Below are 16,792 nucleotides of genomic sequence, written 5' to 3'. Positions count from 1 at the left end.
GACCAGACACTGTCCGAGCAGGTATCACCTTAAAAAAAAATCGGAAAACTGGCAGATGATAACTGTCGTTTCTGCAATTTCAAAGCCGAAACCTCGCAACATTTACTGTGTCAATGCAGTACACTAATTCAGCGAAGACTGCGGATTCTTGGAAAGGGCATTATTATGCCTAACGAGATTTGGTCTGCTGAAATAAAAAAGGTAAAGAACTTCTTAAAGGAAGTCATTCCTTCGTGGGGGGATATGCAAAGTCCTGGTGCGACTATCACTTATTCCCTGAGTGATGGAACGAACTGACACTGCATACATAGCAAACTGGAGTGCACTACACTAGATCAAACTAATGGTCGCAGTGGTACAATGCCTCCTACAGAAGAAGAAAAAGAAGAACCCAAAAGGTGATTCCATAGTTATGAATTGTAGTGTATTTCGTGAAGCGGTGGTGGCGTGGTTTGCGAGATACAGGGCCCTATTCCAGAAAACGAGACGAGCAACTCGTCTCGTCTCGCCTCGGCTTCAGTCACTGTCGAGACGAGCAAAATATCATATTCCAGTACACGAGGTTCATTGAAATGTTTTATTTGGAAGACTGGAGATTCTTCAGTCAGTTTTTCTCGGCATGATCAGTGATGTCAGATGAGAAGACGTGTTTTTGTTTTGAGAAAAACAACAAACAATTTTAAAATTGATCAATCGATACTCTTTTCTCAGTGCCAAAATATTTAAAAAAACATAACAAAAAGGAATAAGTTTCATATATCTTTTGGTTTCGTTGATATTTTTCCTCGAACATATGGTTTCATCACTCAGACGTTTTGTTATTTTGGATTTATTGGGGCCAATGTTTGTTCACCTAATCATTGATTTATAAAGGAAAGTTTTAAATCTATATATATGTATTTCCAATAAAGTAGTTGTTTTGAATTACTCGTTTTCGTTCAATATGTGAAGACCTTTTTCGTGCCGTGTTAATATATTCAAAACAGTCATCTAGCACCCCTGGATATGAGTTCAATGTTTACATTTGGTTGTGTTGTTTGGAAGAGGCCCATTTGAAAATCTGTAAAATCTACCAATTACTGAATTGAATTTGATGGTTGCAGTTGAAGTTTAGCCGTGAAACCATTTTTGAAAACAAAGGCGGAGCAAAAGAATACCGATGCTTTCAATCAACAAGGTGAACAAACACATCAAACAAACTAGACGATTGGACTGATTCATTGATGAGCGGCCAAACGGTCGTCGAACCAGACGAGCTACTCGTCTGTTTTTAGTCGAGCTCGGCTTCTAGAATATGAAAACAAACGAGACGAGCGCTCGTCTGCTCGTCTCGTTTTCTGGGATAGGGCCCACAAACTTATCCAAAACCTCAGTTGTTCTGTTTCACAAGTATGTTTAGCGCTTCTTCATTAAACCAAGTATATGAGTTGGGTACAAATATGCTTTAGTCGTGAGGTACAGCCACACAAGGAAACACAATAAAATTCATGAAAATCCTTTTGTTCCACTGTTCAGTTGAGGACCGTACAGCGTTACAGTTGAAACGAAGTTTTCATAGCACAAACAGTCCGGTGTTTTTGTTTGTAAAAGCAACAGGGCGGCAGTAGAGTATGATGCAGGTATGAAGTGATGAATCACTTGATGATTCTTGCTTGGACGTAGTTACTCTATGATAACACGGAAATATTTTTTTATAATTTTTTTTTATTCTTTTATACCCTTTTCGCCAGTCTTTTTCATTCCCCCAATCATATTGGCAAATCCCGCTCGTCAAAATGAATCGCTGACTAGAAATGCAGAGCTAAATCACTAACGAATTTGATCGTTTTTCATCTCAACAGAGAAAGGTTGATCCATCTTCTCGCACTGAGGCCATATAAGAAACCGGAACTGTACGCCAGAATACAGCAAGGTAAGCTTTCCGTTCCTCAAACCCGCCATACTGTAGTAGCGGAGAAACGCGTATACCTTTCTCTCTTGCCTTCCACTTCCTGAGTGTTTGTTTATTAATGTATGTTCCCTTTTTTCTTCCCACCACAACACTTCCGTTCGAACACCACCAACCACTCGCGAAAACAAAACCAATCGATCACTCAATCGCTGCTCCACCAAAACAACCTCCAAATCCCGCAGACGGTCTTCGCGGACAGGAGAAAATTTGCATAGCACAGGTACTGAAAACCATCTCCAGCATGCGGGATAATGTCTACTATTTGCATCGGCACATCTGGAACGATGTGCAGGAGGACTGGCCGTTCTACACGGAGCAGGATCGGCAAACACTCAAAAGGTCCTTGTCGCTAATCATAATTTCTCTGTAACTTAGAAAAAAAAACGAGACGAGAGAGACTGCACCTTACTCTGATGTTCCCGAACCGGACTAATTGTGTTTGTTTCTTCCCTTCTTCCCATCGCCCTCGGTTTTTTTTCCTGTATTCTCTGTCATAGGCGGAAACCTCAAAATTTGACACCTCCTCTCAGCTCGGACGGCGGATCGTCCACGTCAGGCCAGAGTCCGTCCAGCGCGCACAACGGTAGCAGTCCGCCGTCCGGCAGCAAAAGGCCATCGCTCCCTACCAACGAGGAAAGCAGCATAGGGAGTGCACCCACGTCCAAGAAGCCACGGATTAGTCACTACAAGAAGGACGTCCTGCCGGATACCAATCGGTGAGTAGAGTTGGGGTGAATTTTGAAACACTTTGGGGATCCTTGAGTGTCATCCTTGATGTTATTCATTATTCCCGGCGAAACAAAAGAAATATTGAAGGGGTTTATTGACCCTAGCAAAGCCACATGGACCTCAGTTGCAACAAACTATATTTTGCAACGGACGTTTCCGTGCACATAACGTTTGCCACTTTCCAATATCCGTCACTATCATCTCTTTCTCCTCTCTCCATCACATGTGTGGAACCAGTTCCATTCGAAAAAGCGAAACAAAATCACAAAATCCAAAATATCCCCTCTCTAGGCGAGGTGTAACCGATTCCAGGGACACTAGTAACATGAATCCACGTTCAAGGCCGCAAGAAGATAGTATGCGCTCCTACCACCACGGGTAATTACCTTCAATTTACCACCAACCCATACACACCAACACATTCTATACTACTACGCGTTCGTTGTATTTGTCATGTCTCATTTATCTCTATCCTCTGTATCTCTGTTTCGATCATCGATCCAAAACAAGTTATAAAAATGTTTAAAAAATTATAAAACAATCCCATGGAGGCCCAGCTGCATCGCGAGCGCATGTATACGGTTAAGGGTGCCTTATCGCTTATCGTTTTTGGTATTTTTTGGTTCATCCTACGAGAAGCATTCCGTCTCTTAATATGTGCCCAAGCAGGATTACTAAGCCCCTTTCCCCCTCACCCCATTTGCAGATCGAATGTCACCCCAAGTGCACAGGAATCGGAAGACAGTGGCGTCAGCCTGAGCTACTCTCTGGTGTCCAACGACGTTGCCCGGCGGATACAGCCACCCACGACTGCCGCCGAGGTGGTGACGGACGCGATGACCGAGCGCGATAACTACGACGACCAGATCACCGCCTACCGGGAGGACTCGAAGAAGGTCAAAAATCTGAAGGACGACTTTAGGTGCGCCCGTCGAAACAAGTACTTGCCGTTTGGGTGTGTACCACCAGGCTAAGAAATTTTCTATGTGTCCATTTGCAGTGACCAGTTTACGCGAATCACCACGGTGGAACAGCGTCGGAAATATAAGACTGAATTCGACAACGATTTCCAGGAGTACCGCCGGCTGCACGAGATCGTTGAGCGCGTGTCGAGGAAGTTTGCCCAACTGGAGGAGGACCTGCAGATGGAGCGGCATAACGAGAGGCGATACAAGGTAGGGTTCGAATTTTTCGTGGTAAATATCGGGTTGATGGGGGCTGTTCTCTAAAAACGGGAAGCTTTCTTTTGATGTGGAACTACATCTTTGATTTCTATTAGAAATTGAGGGGCTTAGAATGAAAGGGGTGTTAGTGATTTGATCGATTTCTCTACATCGACTTTCTCTTTTGGTCATACTTTAGCTGCAAATACATTCCCAGCTGTATTTGACAATGTGGAAGATAGGTCAGAACCTCATCTACCGGATTCTATAGCAAACTTAAATTGGAACGTTTTTGCAGTTGAGTTATTAACTAAATAAAATGTTGATGAAGAGAAATCGATCAAGTCACTCACACCCCTTGAATTCTGAGCCCCCCCAATTAAAATGTTTGGGGAAAATAAGCGAGTTCACTTCGCTTCCTCGATTCCTCTTCGCAAATCTTCTTTTCCTAATGGTTCCTAAATATTTCTACCAACCCAACTCTTATATCCTATTTGAAGAACACCACAAACATAAACGGTTCTTTTTAGGGTGACCATTGGGAATATTTAATTAGATAAATATACGAATTTCCGAACAATTAAAAGAATTAAATTAAAAAACATTTTCATCGATTCTACGTCAAGCTTCGATTTGTGCCCTTCAGCACAGATTCTTAACACTAGATTTACGGGACGCGTCATTTGACGCATTTCGAATTTTATAAGGAAAATTATAAATTGCATTTTAAAAATTTTAAAAATTGCATTTTTATTTTATTTCTTGTAATGACTTTTATCCATTGATCGAGGTAAATATATATTGAAGTCTTTTTTCTTCAAAAGTGTATTTTGTGATAAGAAACAAAACTATCAACTATCATGACGCGTGTTCGTAGAGATAGGTATATAAGAAACGTCCGTAAACCTGGTGTTAATATCGACGTTTCATGCAATTTAAAAACATTTGGCATCAAAATATTTTTTTTTGAAAATCCCACTTTCATGATTATTAGCCATAGATTCCCACACCAAGACTCTACCTGCACCAAAGTCAGGCTCAGTTGGGTAAAAAATTAATGTTGGTAAAGTAACTCACCACCGCCATGCTTGACTGTAGGCCGCAAACACTCCTTTTTCGAACTTTCACCGGTTCGCCGCCATTTTCTTGTGTTCAATCATGTTTTGATATTTTATGATAGACCTATCTTATGAAGACAATTTCGTACGGATTGTGATGTCAGTTGAATGGAAAACTCACTTTCACTCTGCTTCGCAATTTTCGGAGCTGATAGACCCTGGTCAAGCTCCGCCTTGTTCACGATACCTCTGTCATTTCGGCCAGTTGTCTGTGAAGGACGTCCCAATCGCTTAGCTGGTAAGATAGAACCACGCTTTTTGTGCATCTGCACAATCCTAGGGACCGTATCTTTGTGATGCTAGACAATATCGGCAATATCACGGTAGCTTTTGCCAGTTTTGTGATGTTTAATAATCACATTTCGGGTGGTGATCGAAATTTATGCTTTTTTGGGAATTTTGCAACAAATAACTTCCAATTTTGAACACGAAAGTGAAATTTTGAGCACGAAAACTTCAAAAGCGCTAAACGACAGCTAGGCACAATGTTTACATTCGAAAAAGTGGCAGAATACACACTAATAACACTTTAACCTAACTAACGACTTAACTTTTTTGCATACTGTATATTAGGGTGGCAGCGCAAATGGTCATGTCAAATTTCAAAAACCAACCATGCACATTTTGTTTATTGGCCCAAAAAAATGAGCATTGCAAAGTTTCAGCTCAATCGGACACGATTTAGGGGTGCCTCAAAGCGCTCAAAGTTTTGATGAAGTTTTGAAAACCGAAGAGGCGAATGAACTGAAAAGTTTAAACCCTATTAAAGTCAAAAAGAAGAAGAAGAAGAAAAGTTGGGCCTGGGGGGTAAGGGAGTAAAAAGTGCCCCCAAACCAAATCACTAGCTGTATGGCAAATATTGTATAGGATATTAAATCAGAAATTTTGGCGGTTTTTTGAACCCCTATGTGGCTTATCATAGGATCAATAGTGAAAAACGTACTTTTTCGTTTATTTCACGCCACCCTCAAAAGCTTCGAGATAAACATTTGAAAAAAATACTGAATTGAAGAACTACAAAAAAAAATTGATTTTTTTTTTATTTAGAGATTCGATACTACTCTAATTCATATTTAAATGTGTTCCTACGGCTTTTCTAGATATGTGTGATTTTTTCAGATTTTTTCTCAGTGTTGCGCGGTACAAAAAAATATTTTTTTATATTTCCAAAGGGTAAAACGTGCACACAAACCAAATCACCGGCTGTATGGAAAATATTGTATAGGGTACTAAATATGAAATTTTGGCAGTAGTACCATATACGATCGATCGTATTTTTCTACATAATCGCCGTAACGTTCGAGGCATTTTTCATAGCGTGGCACAAGTTATTCTATTCCGAGCGCGAGGTGCGTAGCGTCCAACTTTTTGAAGTACGATGTAACTGCGTCACGAATTCCTTCAGTGTCATCGAATCGTTGACCGCCGAACGCCTGTTTCATCACCGGGAATAAATGATAGCAGTGATAGTGATAGTCGCTAGGGGCGAGGACGTTTCCAGTTTTACAATTTTTCAAATCATTTTCCACATGATTGTCACGCTGCAATTTTCTATAACTACGCCGGTTAGAGGAGCCAAACCAAATCCTAGATTTCCGGCGAAAAAGCTTCGATAAGCATTTCTCGAAACGTTTTCGAATCTGAGTGATCACACAGCCACAAACTGTGTATAAAAGTGTATAAATTGTTCTCACGAAACTCACGAAACAATCGACCGATTGCTGTCAAATTTTGTCATGTAACCATTGAAAGATGGTGCTTTGTAATAGTCAAGTAGTTTTTTTTGCAAGAGGCGCTATCTAGACGTCTACCTTATGAACTTTTCAGCCGAACTTCCCATCAAGTAATATTAATCAAAATCTAATCGATTACTCACCAAATATTAAATTTTTATCTGCCGTCGCAATGTATAGTGGAAAACGTCGTAGAACTCGAGCTAGTGCTCTGAAAGTTAACTTTTCATTTTTCAATTTTCCGCGATGGTTTGTTTGTATTGGTGAAAACATCTTTATTTTTTCGGCACTGATGTCAGACAGCATCATTGAAACAGATATAAAAACCACTCAATAAAATGTTATTCCTGAGTAATAGCGTTTTATGTCATGAAAATGAATAACTCGATGTTGATAATTTCTTAATATTTTCCTTCGTCGATCGTATTGTTTTCACATATTCACGTTGTAGAGCCTTAACCCTTCTCTTCGTTGGCCGAGGCATTTTGATTGAATGTAATCCTTTTCCGTTTACTGTCTTTGAAAGCATAGGCGGCCGTGGCAGTGTTTCGAGCTCTGCAATACAATTTTCTTACCCAATGTTAGAGTTGCTAAAACTTACCTTATAGACCCATTAAACGTAAAGATAATAATTGTATTGATATCAACAAAATTTTATTCTATTGATTTTGATGACATGAAACGCTGTGACTCAGGAATAACATTTTATTGAGTGATTTTTATAGCTGTTTCGATGATGTTGTCTGGCATCAGTGTCGAAAAAATAACGATGCTTTCACTAATACAAACAAAACCATCGCGGAAAATTGAAAAATGAAAAGTTAACTTTCAGAGCACTAGCTCGAGTTTTACGACGTTTTTCACTATACATTGCGACGGCAGATGAAAATTGAATATCTTGTGAGTTATCGATTAGATTTTGGTTGATATTACTTGATGGGAAGTGTGCGAAAACGATCATTTTCGCAAAATTATTGATTTCCGGGCGAGGGGTGAGGGCGAGAGATGAAAGAAATGAGCGCCATTGTGGCAGTCATTTGTGGCTAGCTTCCACCTTCGCCTTAAAATGACGATTAGAAAAATTGCTTCGTGTGAACGAGTGAATATGAAGAGAGATGAGTGCGTTCAAGAAGAAGGAGAGACATTTTCTTTATTCAGCGTGAAAAGAGAGCAGCAATATATGAAGCCAGAGTGAATAAGGTGCAAGATGAAGTGCAGTACGTTCATTTTCAAGTGACTTGTAAAGCGTTGGTCTTGTAAAGTCTGAATTATTTCTGACTGTACGATATTATTTTTCCCATTCTAAAATAGATGAACGTCTTCTAATAAACCTTTTTCAAGATTTGAGGTGAATGGACATTATAGGTTAAAGCCTCTTTAATAAAAAACTAATCAATATACTTACCGTTTTTTATCTTATCTTATTTACAGGAAATTCAACGGAAAATCATTAGGGAATACGACGAGAGCATAAAGGATATACGGTTTCAGGAAACGAAGCAAAGGTATTCTAGATCACCCCCTTCAGCTTCTCCGACAGCCACTAATTGAATGTTGTTTTTCTTTTCAACAACAGGTTCAACTATTTACACAGCAAGCTATCTCATATCAAGCATCTTGTGCACGATTACGATGTCGCCATTACCAACGGACTGTGTCGGCCGCAGGAGAATTACTGACGATTATTGAAGCCTGTAAAGCAGCACCCGTCGCAATTCGTATGTTGATGACATACTGTAAACTTAACTCAAAACACAGAGAGAAACCTAAACCTTAAGCGAGTAAGACAGAGCAGCACTGGGCGGCGGCGCGCTGGACCCCGAGCACTTCAGTGGAACCACTTCCACTGCTCTCTCTCTCGGCGGCTCATCATTCAGTAAATCAAACACAACCAAACACATTGAATCTGAGCTACTAGAAGAGTGTGTATACCCATGGTTTCCACAGCAGTGTTAATATGCGCGCCAAACCATTGCTTTTCATACTAAACTATTACCGGAAAGCAGACAGCAACAGAAGCAGCAGCAGTAGCGGCAAGCAATCCTTTGTTACCTTTTTAAAAAATATTTGTTTAGCAATTAGAGTCAGCCAAGGAGAACCTAATTTAATCGATCCGGCGGATCGAACCGGATCAGTTGGATCTTGTGCAGTAAACCAGAGCCTCATCAGCAAAGCGGTTCCATCTAGGAAATCGAAAAATCTCTCATGACTCGCAATGATATGTGCTCATTCGGTTCTCATTTCCCTCAATTATGATGACCCGTATCCAGGTGAACACTCAAGCTCACAATGAAGTTCAAGGAAGTAGGAGACTCACTCATGAGATGGCCTGAACACATCGGGTAAGAATGAGAACGAAGTGAAAGCGGGGAAGTGACTTCCACATACACACTTCCGCCTTAAATAATGTTGGCTAGCGGGCAATGCCAATAATCGAACATCGGAATACGAAACACGTATACTGTTGGAGAAGGAGGAAACGTCAAGCAGCATAACACAACGCATCCACACACACACACACACACACATATATATATATATATATATATATATATATATATATATATATATATATATATATATATATATATATATATATATATATATATATATATATATATATCAAATACAACAAGAAAAAACAAACACACACGCAAGAGAGAGTGAGAGACATTATCAAATGAATTGATTTCTAAGGATTTTCTTTAAAATAATTTTAGGAGTTTATGAAACTTAAATAGTTAAATGAATGTTAGCGGGAGTGAAAGTGAACAGCCAGGGGAAGGAAGAGAAGGGACATGAAAGAGTTCACTAAGAAAAAAAAAGAAAAATATGTTATTCTAGTAGAGTTTTTGAATTATTTTTCTAAGTTTTCTCGTTTTTAATTTCTTTTGTTTGAAAATCGAACGAAGACAAATTGTTGCCCCTACAAAGAAAGCAAGAAAAGAAACACTAATATAATGTATATGAATAACTTCATAGAGAATACCGAAAGGTTGTTTTTGAAGTACGTGAAGAACAAGCATTCGAACTCGTGATATATTCTTTATGTTATTTTCGACCACATACACACACAAACACGGTACTCAAGTCGGGCAATGTGCGGCAGTTACCTTGAAAATCAGCCAACAATTACTAAGCTATATAATTTGTGGGGCCGCGTATATACTACTGAGAAAACAAACGAGAACAAGAGAGAAAACAGTGCGGAAAGAGAAAACAGAAAGATACGGAAATAGTGGGTATTTAATTAATTTAATAGTTGTTTAATTTAGGCAATCTAAACACACACAAAAGTGAATGAGTGAGAGTCCGCATATCGGATATGCACTCGTCGTATATACACGTATATACACAGACATACGCGATATGTATCGAGATACAAAGAGAAGAAACGGAATGAGAGAAGTACTCAGAGTCTGCCTACATACGCAAGTGCAAGCGCACGGACGCACACATCCACATACCCACACACACACACGTGCGCGCATTCATAAACGTCGATTCGTCAGACAGAACTTAAACATTAGTGCCACAGAATTAGCTAACAAATCAAACAAACAAACAAAAAAAGAAAATAATTCAAGTCAAGGACGACGAACGGTGATTGTTGTATCTCTGAAAGAGATTCCAACTGAGAGAGAGAAAGTCGGCAGTAGGAAATTTAAAAAAATCGGTTTTATCAATTGTTTAATAGCGTTTTTTTGAAATAGTAAAAAAAATTAATTAAAATTAAAAATTAATTTTCCATGCGGAAGCAAAAAGTAAGAAGATGAGAGACACTCCTCCTCCATGATGATGGTGAGAAACATCGAAAGAGACAGTTTCGGAGAGAAAAAAAAGAGAATTTTGTTTTACCCATATGCCAATTATGTTTGAATTGTTTTGTTGATTTCCGTATATTGTAAGAGCAGCAGCGATATGAACCGGAGAATGTTTGGTTTTTATTTGATTTTTTTTCTTTACTGCTTTTGGTTACGTTTTTAGAAAATATTTGTTTGAGCATAGAAAACAAAAAAAAAGCATCAAAAGAGACTAGCTAGCGTGCACTATTTCTTTCTGTTAGTTTAGACGAGTTTAGGTTTTAAAATTCGAAAACAAAAAGATGTTAAGACTTTTTTTTTTATTTGCAAATGTCAATCGATTGTTTTTTGGGAACACCTTTTTTACCGCCACAAAAACAAGGTGTAATTTTGTATATACAATAACGGAACCACTGAAATATGATTATCATTGCAGCTCGTTGAATGACTATTTTTGCGCGATCGGCGAATTTTTCTAAACCATTTCAGATGAGTTTAAGTTTCTAATACTTATAAAAATAACTATCCAATGTTGTATAAAGCATTAAATAATTTAATAAATAGTTAAAATCGCCAAAGTTTAGCGACATTTCATAATCACAGAATTAATAGTGTTTGAATGAGGAATTGGGATGAAGAAAATTGGAAATTTAAAAATTGGAAAACTATTGAGAAAACAAAATGCAAATTCGATAACGGAATGTCATTCGACAAAATGGTGATTCAATTGACAATTAACAAAGAACACGAACAAGTACGCGAATTCGCGGTTCAAGTTCAGAATACCATTCTGACTTCGAATTCGAGTTCGAGTTCTAGCTCGACTTCAAGTTCAAGTTCAGATTATTCTGGGTTCGAATTCTAGTTCGAGCTCGGATTTGAGTTCGAGTGCGTTCAGAATACTATTTCGAGTTCGAGATTATTGAGTTCGGATCCGAATCCAAGTTCGAGCTCAGATTATTCTGTGTTGAAATTCGAGTTTGAGTTCAAGTTCAGATTATTCTGAGCTCCAGTTCGAATCCGCGTTCGAGTTCGAATCTTAGTTCATTTCTGATTTCGAGTTCAGATTATTCTGAATTCAAATTCGAGTTCGAGTTCGAGTTCAAGTTCAAGTATAAGTTCGAGTGCGAATGAGAGTTTAATTTCGATTCCGAGTTGAAGCTCGAATGCGAGTTTCCGTCTGGGATACTACTCTGAGTTCGGATTCGAGGCCTTAGTCGATTTCTAGTTCGAGCTCAGATTATTCTGTGGTAAAATTCGAGTTCAGACTATTTTGAGCTCGAGTTTGAATCAGCGATCGAGTTCGAGTTTTAATTCGACTTTGAATTCTAGTTCAGATTATTATGAGCTCAAGCTCGAATCCGCGTTCGAGTTCAAGTTCGAGGGGAAGTTTGAGTGCCAGTGAGAGTTCAAGTTCGAGGCTGGACTGGATTTCGAGTTTCAATTCAAGTTCGAGATCTAGTACGGAGATAAGTCCGAGTTCAAGTTGATGTTCGATTGTGGTCGGATTCGAATGACTTCTAGTTTGATTTTTAGTTCAAGTTCAAATTGTTCTGAGCTCAGTTCGACTTTGAATGTGAGTTCAGGTTATTCCGAATTCAAATTCGAGTTCGAGTTCAAGTTCAATTTCAAGTGGAAGTTCGAGTGCGAGTGAGAGTTCGAGTTCGAGGTTAGAGTGAGTTTAGAGCTCCAATTCAAGTTTGTGATCGAGTGTGGGGTTTGGTCCGAGTTCGAGTTCAAGTTCGATTTCGAGTTGAAGCTCGAATGCGAGTTCCCGTTTAGGATACTACTCTCAGTTCGGGTTCATGTTCTAATTCGACTTTTAGTTCGAGCTCAGATTATTGCGAGTGAGAGTTCGACATTATAATGTGTTCTGAGTGCAAATTTGAACTCGAGATCGAGTGCGGGGTTGAGTTTGAGTTCAAGTTCGATTTCGAGTTCAGATTATTCTGAGTTCGAATCCAGATTATTCTGAGTTCGAGTTCTAGTTCGACTTTCAATTCGAGTACAGATTATTCTTAGTTCGAGCTCGAATTCAATTTCCATTCCAAGTTCTAGTTCGAGTGCGAGTGAGGACTTCACTTTACTTTCATTTCGGAAGAAGTCGGGATTGAGAATTAAACTGGTGATTTTTAGGTACGGATGTTACCACTACGCCAGATCGTCTCCACAGTTCTGAATTCAGATTATTCTAAGTTCAAATTCGAGTTTGAGTTCATGTTCAAATTATACTGAGTTCGAGTTCGAGGTGAGAGTTCGGGTTCGAGGTCAAACTGATTTCTGAGTTCCAATTCAAGTTCTAGATCGAGTGCAAGGTTGAGTTCGAGTTCAAATTCAATCTCGAGTTCAAGTTCGAGTGCGACTTCAAATATAGAATACTATTTTGTGTTCAACGCAAATTAGAGTTCGAGCTCAGATTATTCTGATTTCGAATTCGAGTTTGATAGCAAGTTCGAGTGTGAGTTCTGAGTTCTAATTCGAGTCCGAGATTGAATGCGAGGTTGAGTTCAAGTTCGATTTCGAATCTACTTCCAATTCAGAATATAATTGAGGGGCTTAGAATGCAAGGAGTGGAAGTGACTTGATCGATTTCTCTTCATCATTTTTTTCTTTATTTAATAACTCAACTGCAAAAACGTTCCAATTTTAGTTTGCTATAGAATCCGATAGATGAGGTTCTGATCTATCTTCACATTGTCAAATACAGCTGGGAATGTATTTGCAGCTAAGTTATGAGCAAAAGAGAGAGTCGATGTAGAGAAATCGATCAAATCACTTACATCCCTTTCATTCTAAGCCCCTCAATCCTGAGTTCAAATTCGAAATCAAATTTCAGTTCAAGTTCAGATTATTCGAGTCCAATTACGAGTCCAATTTCCAGTTCGAGTGCAAGTTCGAAGACAGACTGAGTTCCAATTCGAGTCCGAGATCGAGTGCGAGTCAACTTTGTCGTTCATGTTCAAGTTCAAGTTCATGCTAGTTTCAATTTAGAATAATATACTGAGTTCGAATTTTAGGTCGATTTTGTGTTCGGGCTCAGATCATTCTCGAGTTCGAGTTCGATTTCAAGATCGAAGCCAGACTGAGTTCGAAATTCCTATTCGAATTCAGGATCGAGTGCGAGGTTGAGTTCGAGTTGGAGTTAGAGTTTAAACTTTTCATTGAATCAATTAAACTATTTACTGAGTTCGAACTCGAGTGCGCGATTTTGAGTTCGCATTCAAACGATTATCAGTGCGAAATCGACTTCAAGTGCGAGTTGAAGTTCGTGTTTGAGAGTTTGAATTCAGATTATTTTTAGTTCGAATACTGTTCTGAGTTTGAAATCGAGTGCGAATTAAAGTTCGAGTGCAAGTTTGAGTTTGAGTTCGGGTTCAGATTATTCTGAGTTCGAATTGGAATTCGAGTTCTAGTTCGATTTTAAGTTCAAGTTTAGATTGTGAGAGCTCAAGTGGAATTCAGAGCTCGAATTGAGACTATTACTCTGAGTGCGAAATTAAATTCGAGTTAGAGTTTGAGGATAGACTATTGCTGCTAAGCTCGAAACCGAGCTCGAGTTCAGACTTCCATTCTGAGTTCGGATTTGAGCTCGAATTAGAGTTTGTAGTCAGACTATTCTGAGTTCGAAATTGAAGAATTCAAGAATTTTTAATGAGAATACAAATCTAAACTAGATTCTGAGTTTGAGTTCGATTTCTAGTTCGACTTCGTTTTCCAGTTCAAATTATTCTGAGTTCGAGTTAGGGTTGGAGTTCAAATTCAGACTTTTATTTTAAGCTCAAAGTTCGAAAATGAGTTGGAGCTCGAATGCGAGCTCGGATTTGAGGGCAAACTCGGACTGGGATTTGGGCTCGATTCCAAACAATAAATCTGAGTTCGGAGTCCGAATTCGAGCCCGTGTTCGAATTCGAGTTCGAGTGTGATTGTGAATTTGAACTCGAGTTAAAGTTCGAGTTGAGATTGTTTATCTGAGTTCGAGTACAAATACGAATTCGAGTTCGGGTTCGATTTAGAGATGGAGCTCAACTTCAGACTATTATTCTGAGCTCAATGTTAGAAAACGAGTTGGATTTTGCTGGAATTCGAGTTCGATTCCAGACTATTAATCTGAGTTCGGAATTCGAGTTCAAGTTCGAGCTCAGACTTTAATTTTTAATTAGAAATCGAGTGCGAGTATGTGAGCGAGTTGGAATTCGGGTTGTTCATATGAGTTCGAGTTCTAGTTCGAGTGCGAATGCGAATTCGAATTCGAGTTGGAGTTTGAGTTGAAACTGTTTATTTGTGTTTGAAATCAGGTTTGAGTATGAGTTTCAGTCAGAATTAGAGTTCGCGTTCGAGTTAGAGTTGTAGTTCAAGTTCAGACTATTATTCTAAGCTGGAAGTTCGAAAATGAGTAGGAGTGATCGCGTTCGAGTGCGAGCTCGAACTGAGATTCTAGTACGATTCCAGACTATCAATCTGGGTTCAGGCTCGTATTTTGAGTTCGAGAGCGAGTGTGTGATTGAGTTGAAATTCGGGTTAGAGACCAGATTGTTAATCTGAGTTCGAGCCCAATTTCCGAGTATCCGACGGAAAAGCGGGATTACACGGTTAATCTGAATTCGAGTCCAAGTTTGAGTTCGAGCTCGAATTCGATTTCGAATTCGAGCCCGAGTACGAATTCGAGTTCGAGGTCAGATTATTCTGAACTCGAATTCAAGTTCGAGTTTGAGTTCGAGTGCGACTGTAAATTTAAATTCGAGTTGAAGTTCGTGCTGAGATTGTTTATCTGAGTTCGATTACGAGTGCGAATTCGAGTTTGGGTTCGAGTTAGAGTTGGAGCTCAAATTCAGACTATTATTCTTAGCTCAAAGTTGGATTTTGCTGGTATTCGAGTTCGATTCCAGACTAATAATCTAAGTTCGGAATCGGAATCGATTTCGAATTCGAGCCCGAGTACGAATTCGAGTTGGAATTCGAATTATTCTGAGCTCGAATTCAAGTTCGAGTTTGAGTTCGAGTGCGACTGTAAATTTAAATTCGAGTTGAAGTTCGTGCTAAGATTGTTTATCTGAGTTCGATTACGAGTGCGAATTCGAGTTTGACTTCGAGTTAGAGTTGGAGCTCAAATTCAGACTATTATTCTGAGCTCAAAGTTGGATTTTGGTGGTATCCGAGTTCGATTCCAGACTAATAATCTGAGTTTGGAATCGGAATCGAGCTCGAATTCAAGTTCGAGTTTGAGTTCGAGTGCGACTGTGAATTTAAATTCGAGTTGAAGTTCGTGTTAAGACTATTATTCAAACTATTATTCTGAGCTCAATGTTGGATTTTGCTGGAATTCGAGTTCGATTCCAGACTAATAATCTGAGTTCGGAATCGAGTTCAATTCCGATTTCTGAGAGTCCGATGCAAACCCGAGAGCAGACTGTCAATCTGAAATCGAGCTCGGGCTCGGATTCGAGTTCAAGTTTGAGTTCGAGCTCGAATTAGATTTCAATTTCGATTTCGAGTTCGAGTTCGAGGTCGAACCCAAATTCGAATTAGAGTGCGAGTTCGAGTTCGGAATTGAGACTGAGTGTGAGGTGATCAAGTGGAAGCTCGTGTTGAATTTCATATTGGGGACAAAAGCTCTGGTAAAAGCACGGTTGTAGCTCCAGTTGAGGCTATAGGTGAAGCCCAATTGAATGCTAGAGTTGAAGCTCGGATTGATGCTTGAAAAGACCCTCAAACAGAGATTTAGTTTAATTTTCAATTGAAGCTAGAGAGAAAGAGTAAGAACGAGAGCGGGTGTGGGAGCACTTGTTTGTTGTGATTCAAACTCAACCTTGTGATTGTGCATTTTCTTTACTGTCGGAATACATTTCAAAGACTACAAGCATAAATAAATAACTTTGTTTGAAGTGAAAAGAATTTGAAATAGTGAAATATTGAGCTAATTTTAAAACTTATAAGTAAAACACAAAAATTACACAATTAACACCCAAAAGAACTCGAAAATTGAAGACAGAAAGTAATAATCATGCGTGAATTGAACAATTGCCGGATCGTGGATACTTGAAACCTGTTTGAGCATAGTCTGAACATTGAAAAGTTGGGAAAATGAGAATTGTCGTTTAATTTCTCAATGTCTACGCCTGCGTTTGTGTCGTTTTGATCTTGGAGAGCAATCAAGTGAGAAGAAGTGATAACTTGTGAATGAAGAAGGATTGTAATGCGAAGAACTGACAAATTGGATAACTCGAAAACTAGAGAAATAAACAATTGAACATCGACGTAATGCCATTGACATGGCAAAGTGCTGAATAATTAGCAA

At 39.1% G+C, this 16,792-nt stretch overlaps 1 protein-coding gene across 7 annotated transcripts in view; it reads left to right on the top strand.

The window, feature by feature from the left end:
* LOC129769711 (RNA polymerase II elongation factor Ell) overlaps window positions 1–9,286 on the top strand; it is a 198,333-nt gene extending 189,047 nt beyond the window's left edge. For 4 of the 7 annotated variants that reach the window (XM_055772135.1, XM_055772136.1, XM_055772134.1 and 1 more), the window contains exons 5-12: window positions 1,842–1,912; window positions 2,134–2,290; window positions 2,449–2,667; window positions 2,918–3,058; window positions 3,387–3,620; window positions 3,681–3,855; window positions 8,126–8,199; window positions 8,271–9,286. In XM_055772135.1, the coding sequence (XP_055628110.1) occupies window positions 1,842–1,912; window positions 2,134–2,290; window positions 2,449–2,667; window positions 2,918–3,058; window positions 3,387–3,620; window positions 3,681–3,855; window positions 8,126–8,199; window positions 8,271–8,373 (1,174 nt within the window). In that variant the 3' untranslated portion in view covers window positions 8,374–9,286. The remainder of the gene's footprint in view (window positions 1–1,841; window positions 1,913–2,133; window positions 2,291–2,448; window positions 2,668–2,917; window positions 3,059–3,386; window positions 3,621–3,680; window positions 3,856–8,125; window positions 8,200–8,270) is intronic. The other 3 variants (XM_055772139.1, XM_055772138.1, XM_055772140.1) reach the window with 3 other exon arrangements.
* Window positions 9,287–16,792: the final 7,506 nt, after the last annotated feature.

The sequence above is a fragment of the Toxorhynchites rutilus genome, chromosome 2, assembly GCF_029784135.1.
Source record: "Toxorhynchites rutilus septentrionalis strain SRP chromosome 2, ASM2978413v1, whole genome shotgun sequence".
Lineage (NCBI taxonomy): Eukaryota > Metazoa > Arthropoda > Insecta > Diptera > Culicidae > Toxorhynchites > Toxorhynchites rutilus.
This window is presented reverse-complemented; position numbering and strand designations above follow the sequence as displayed.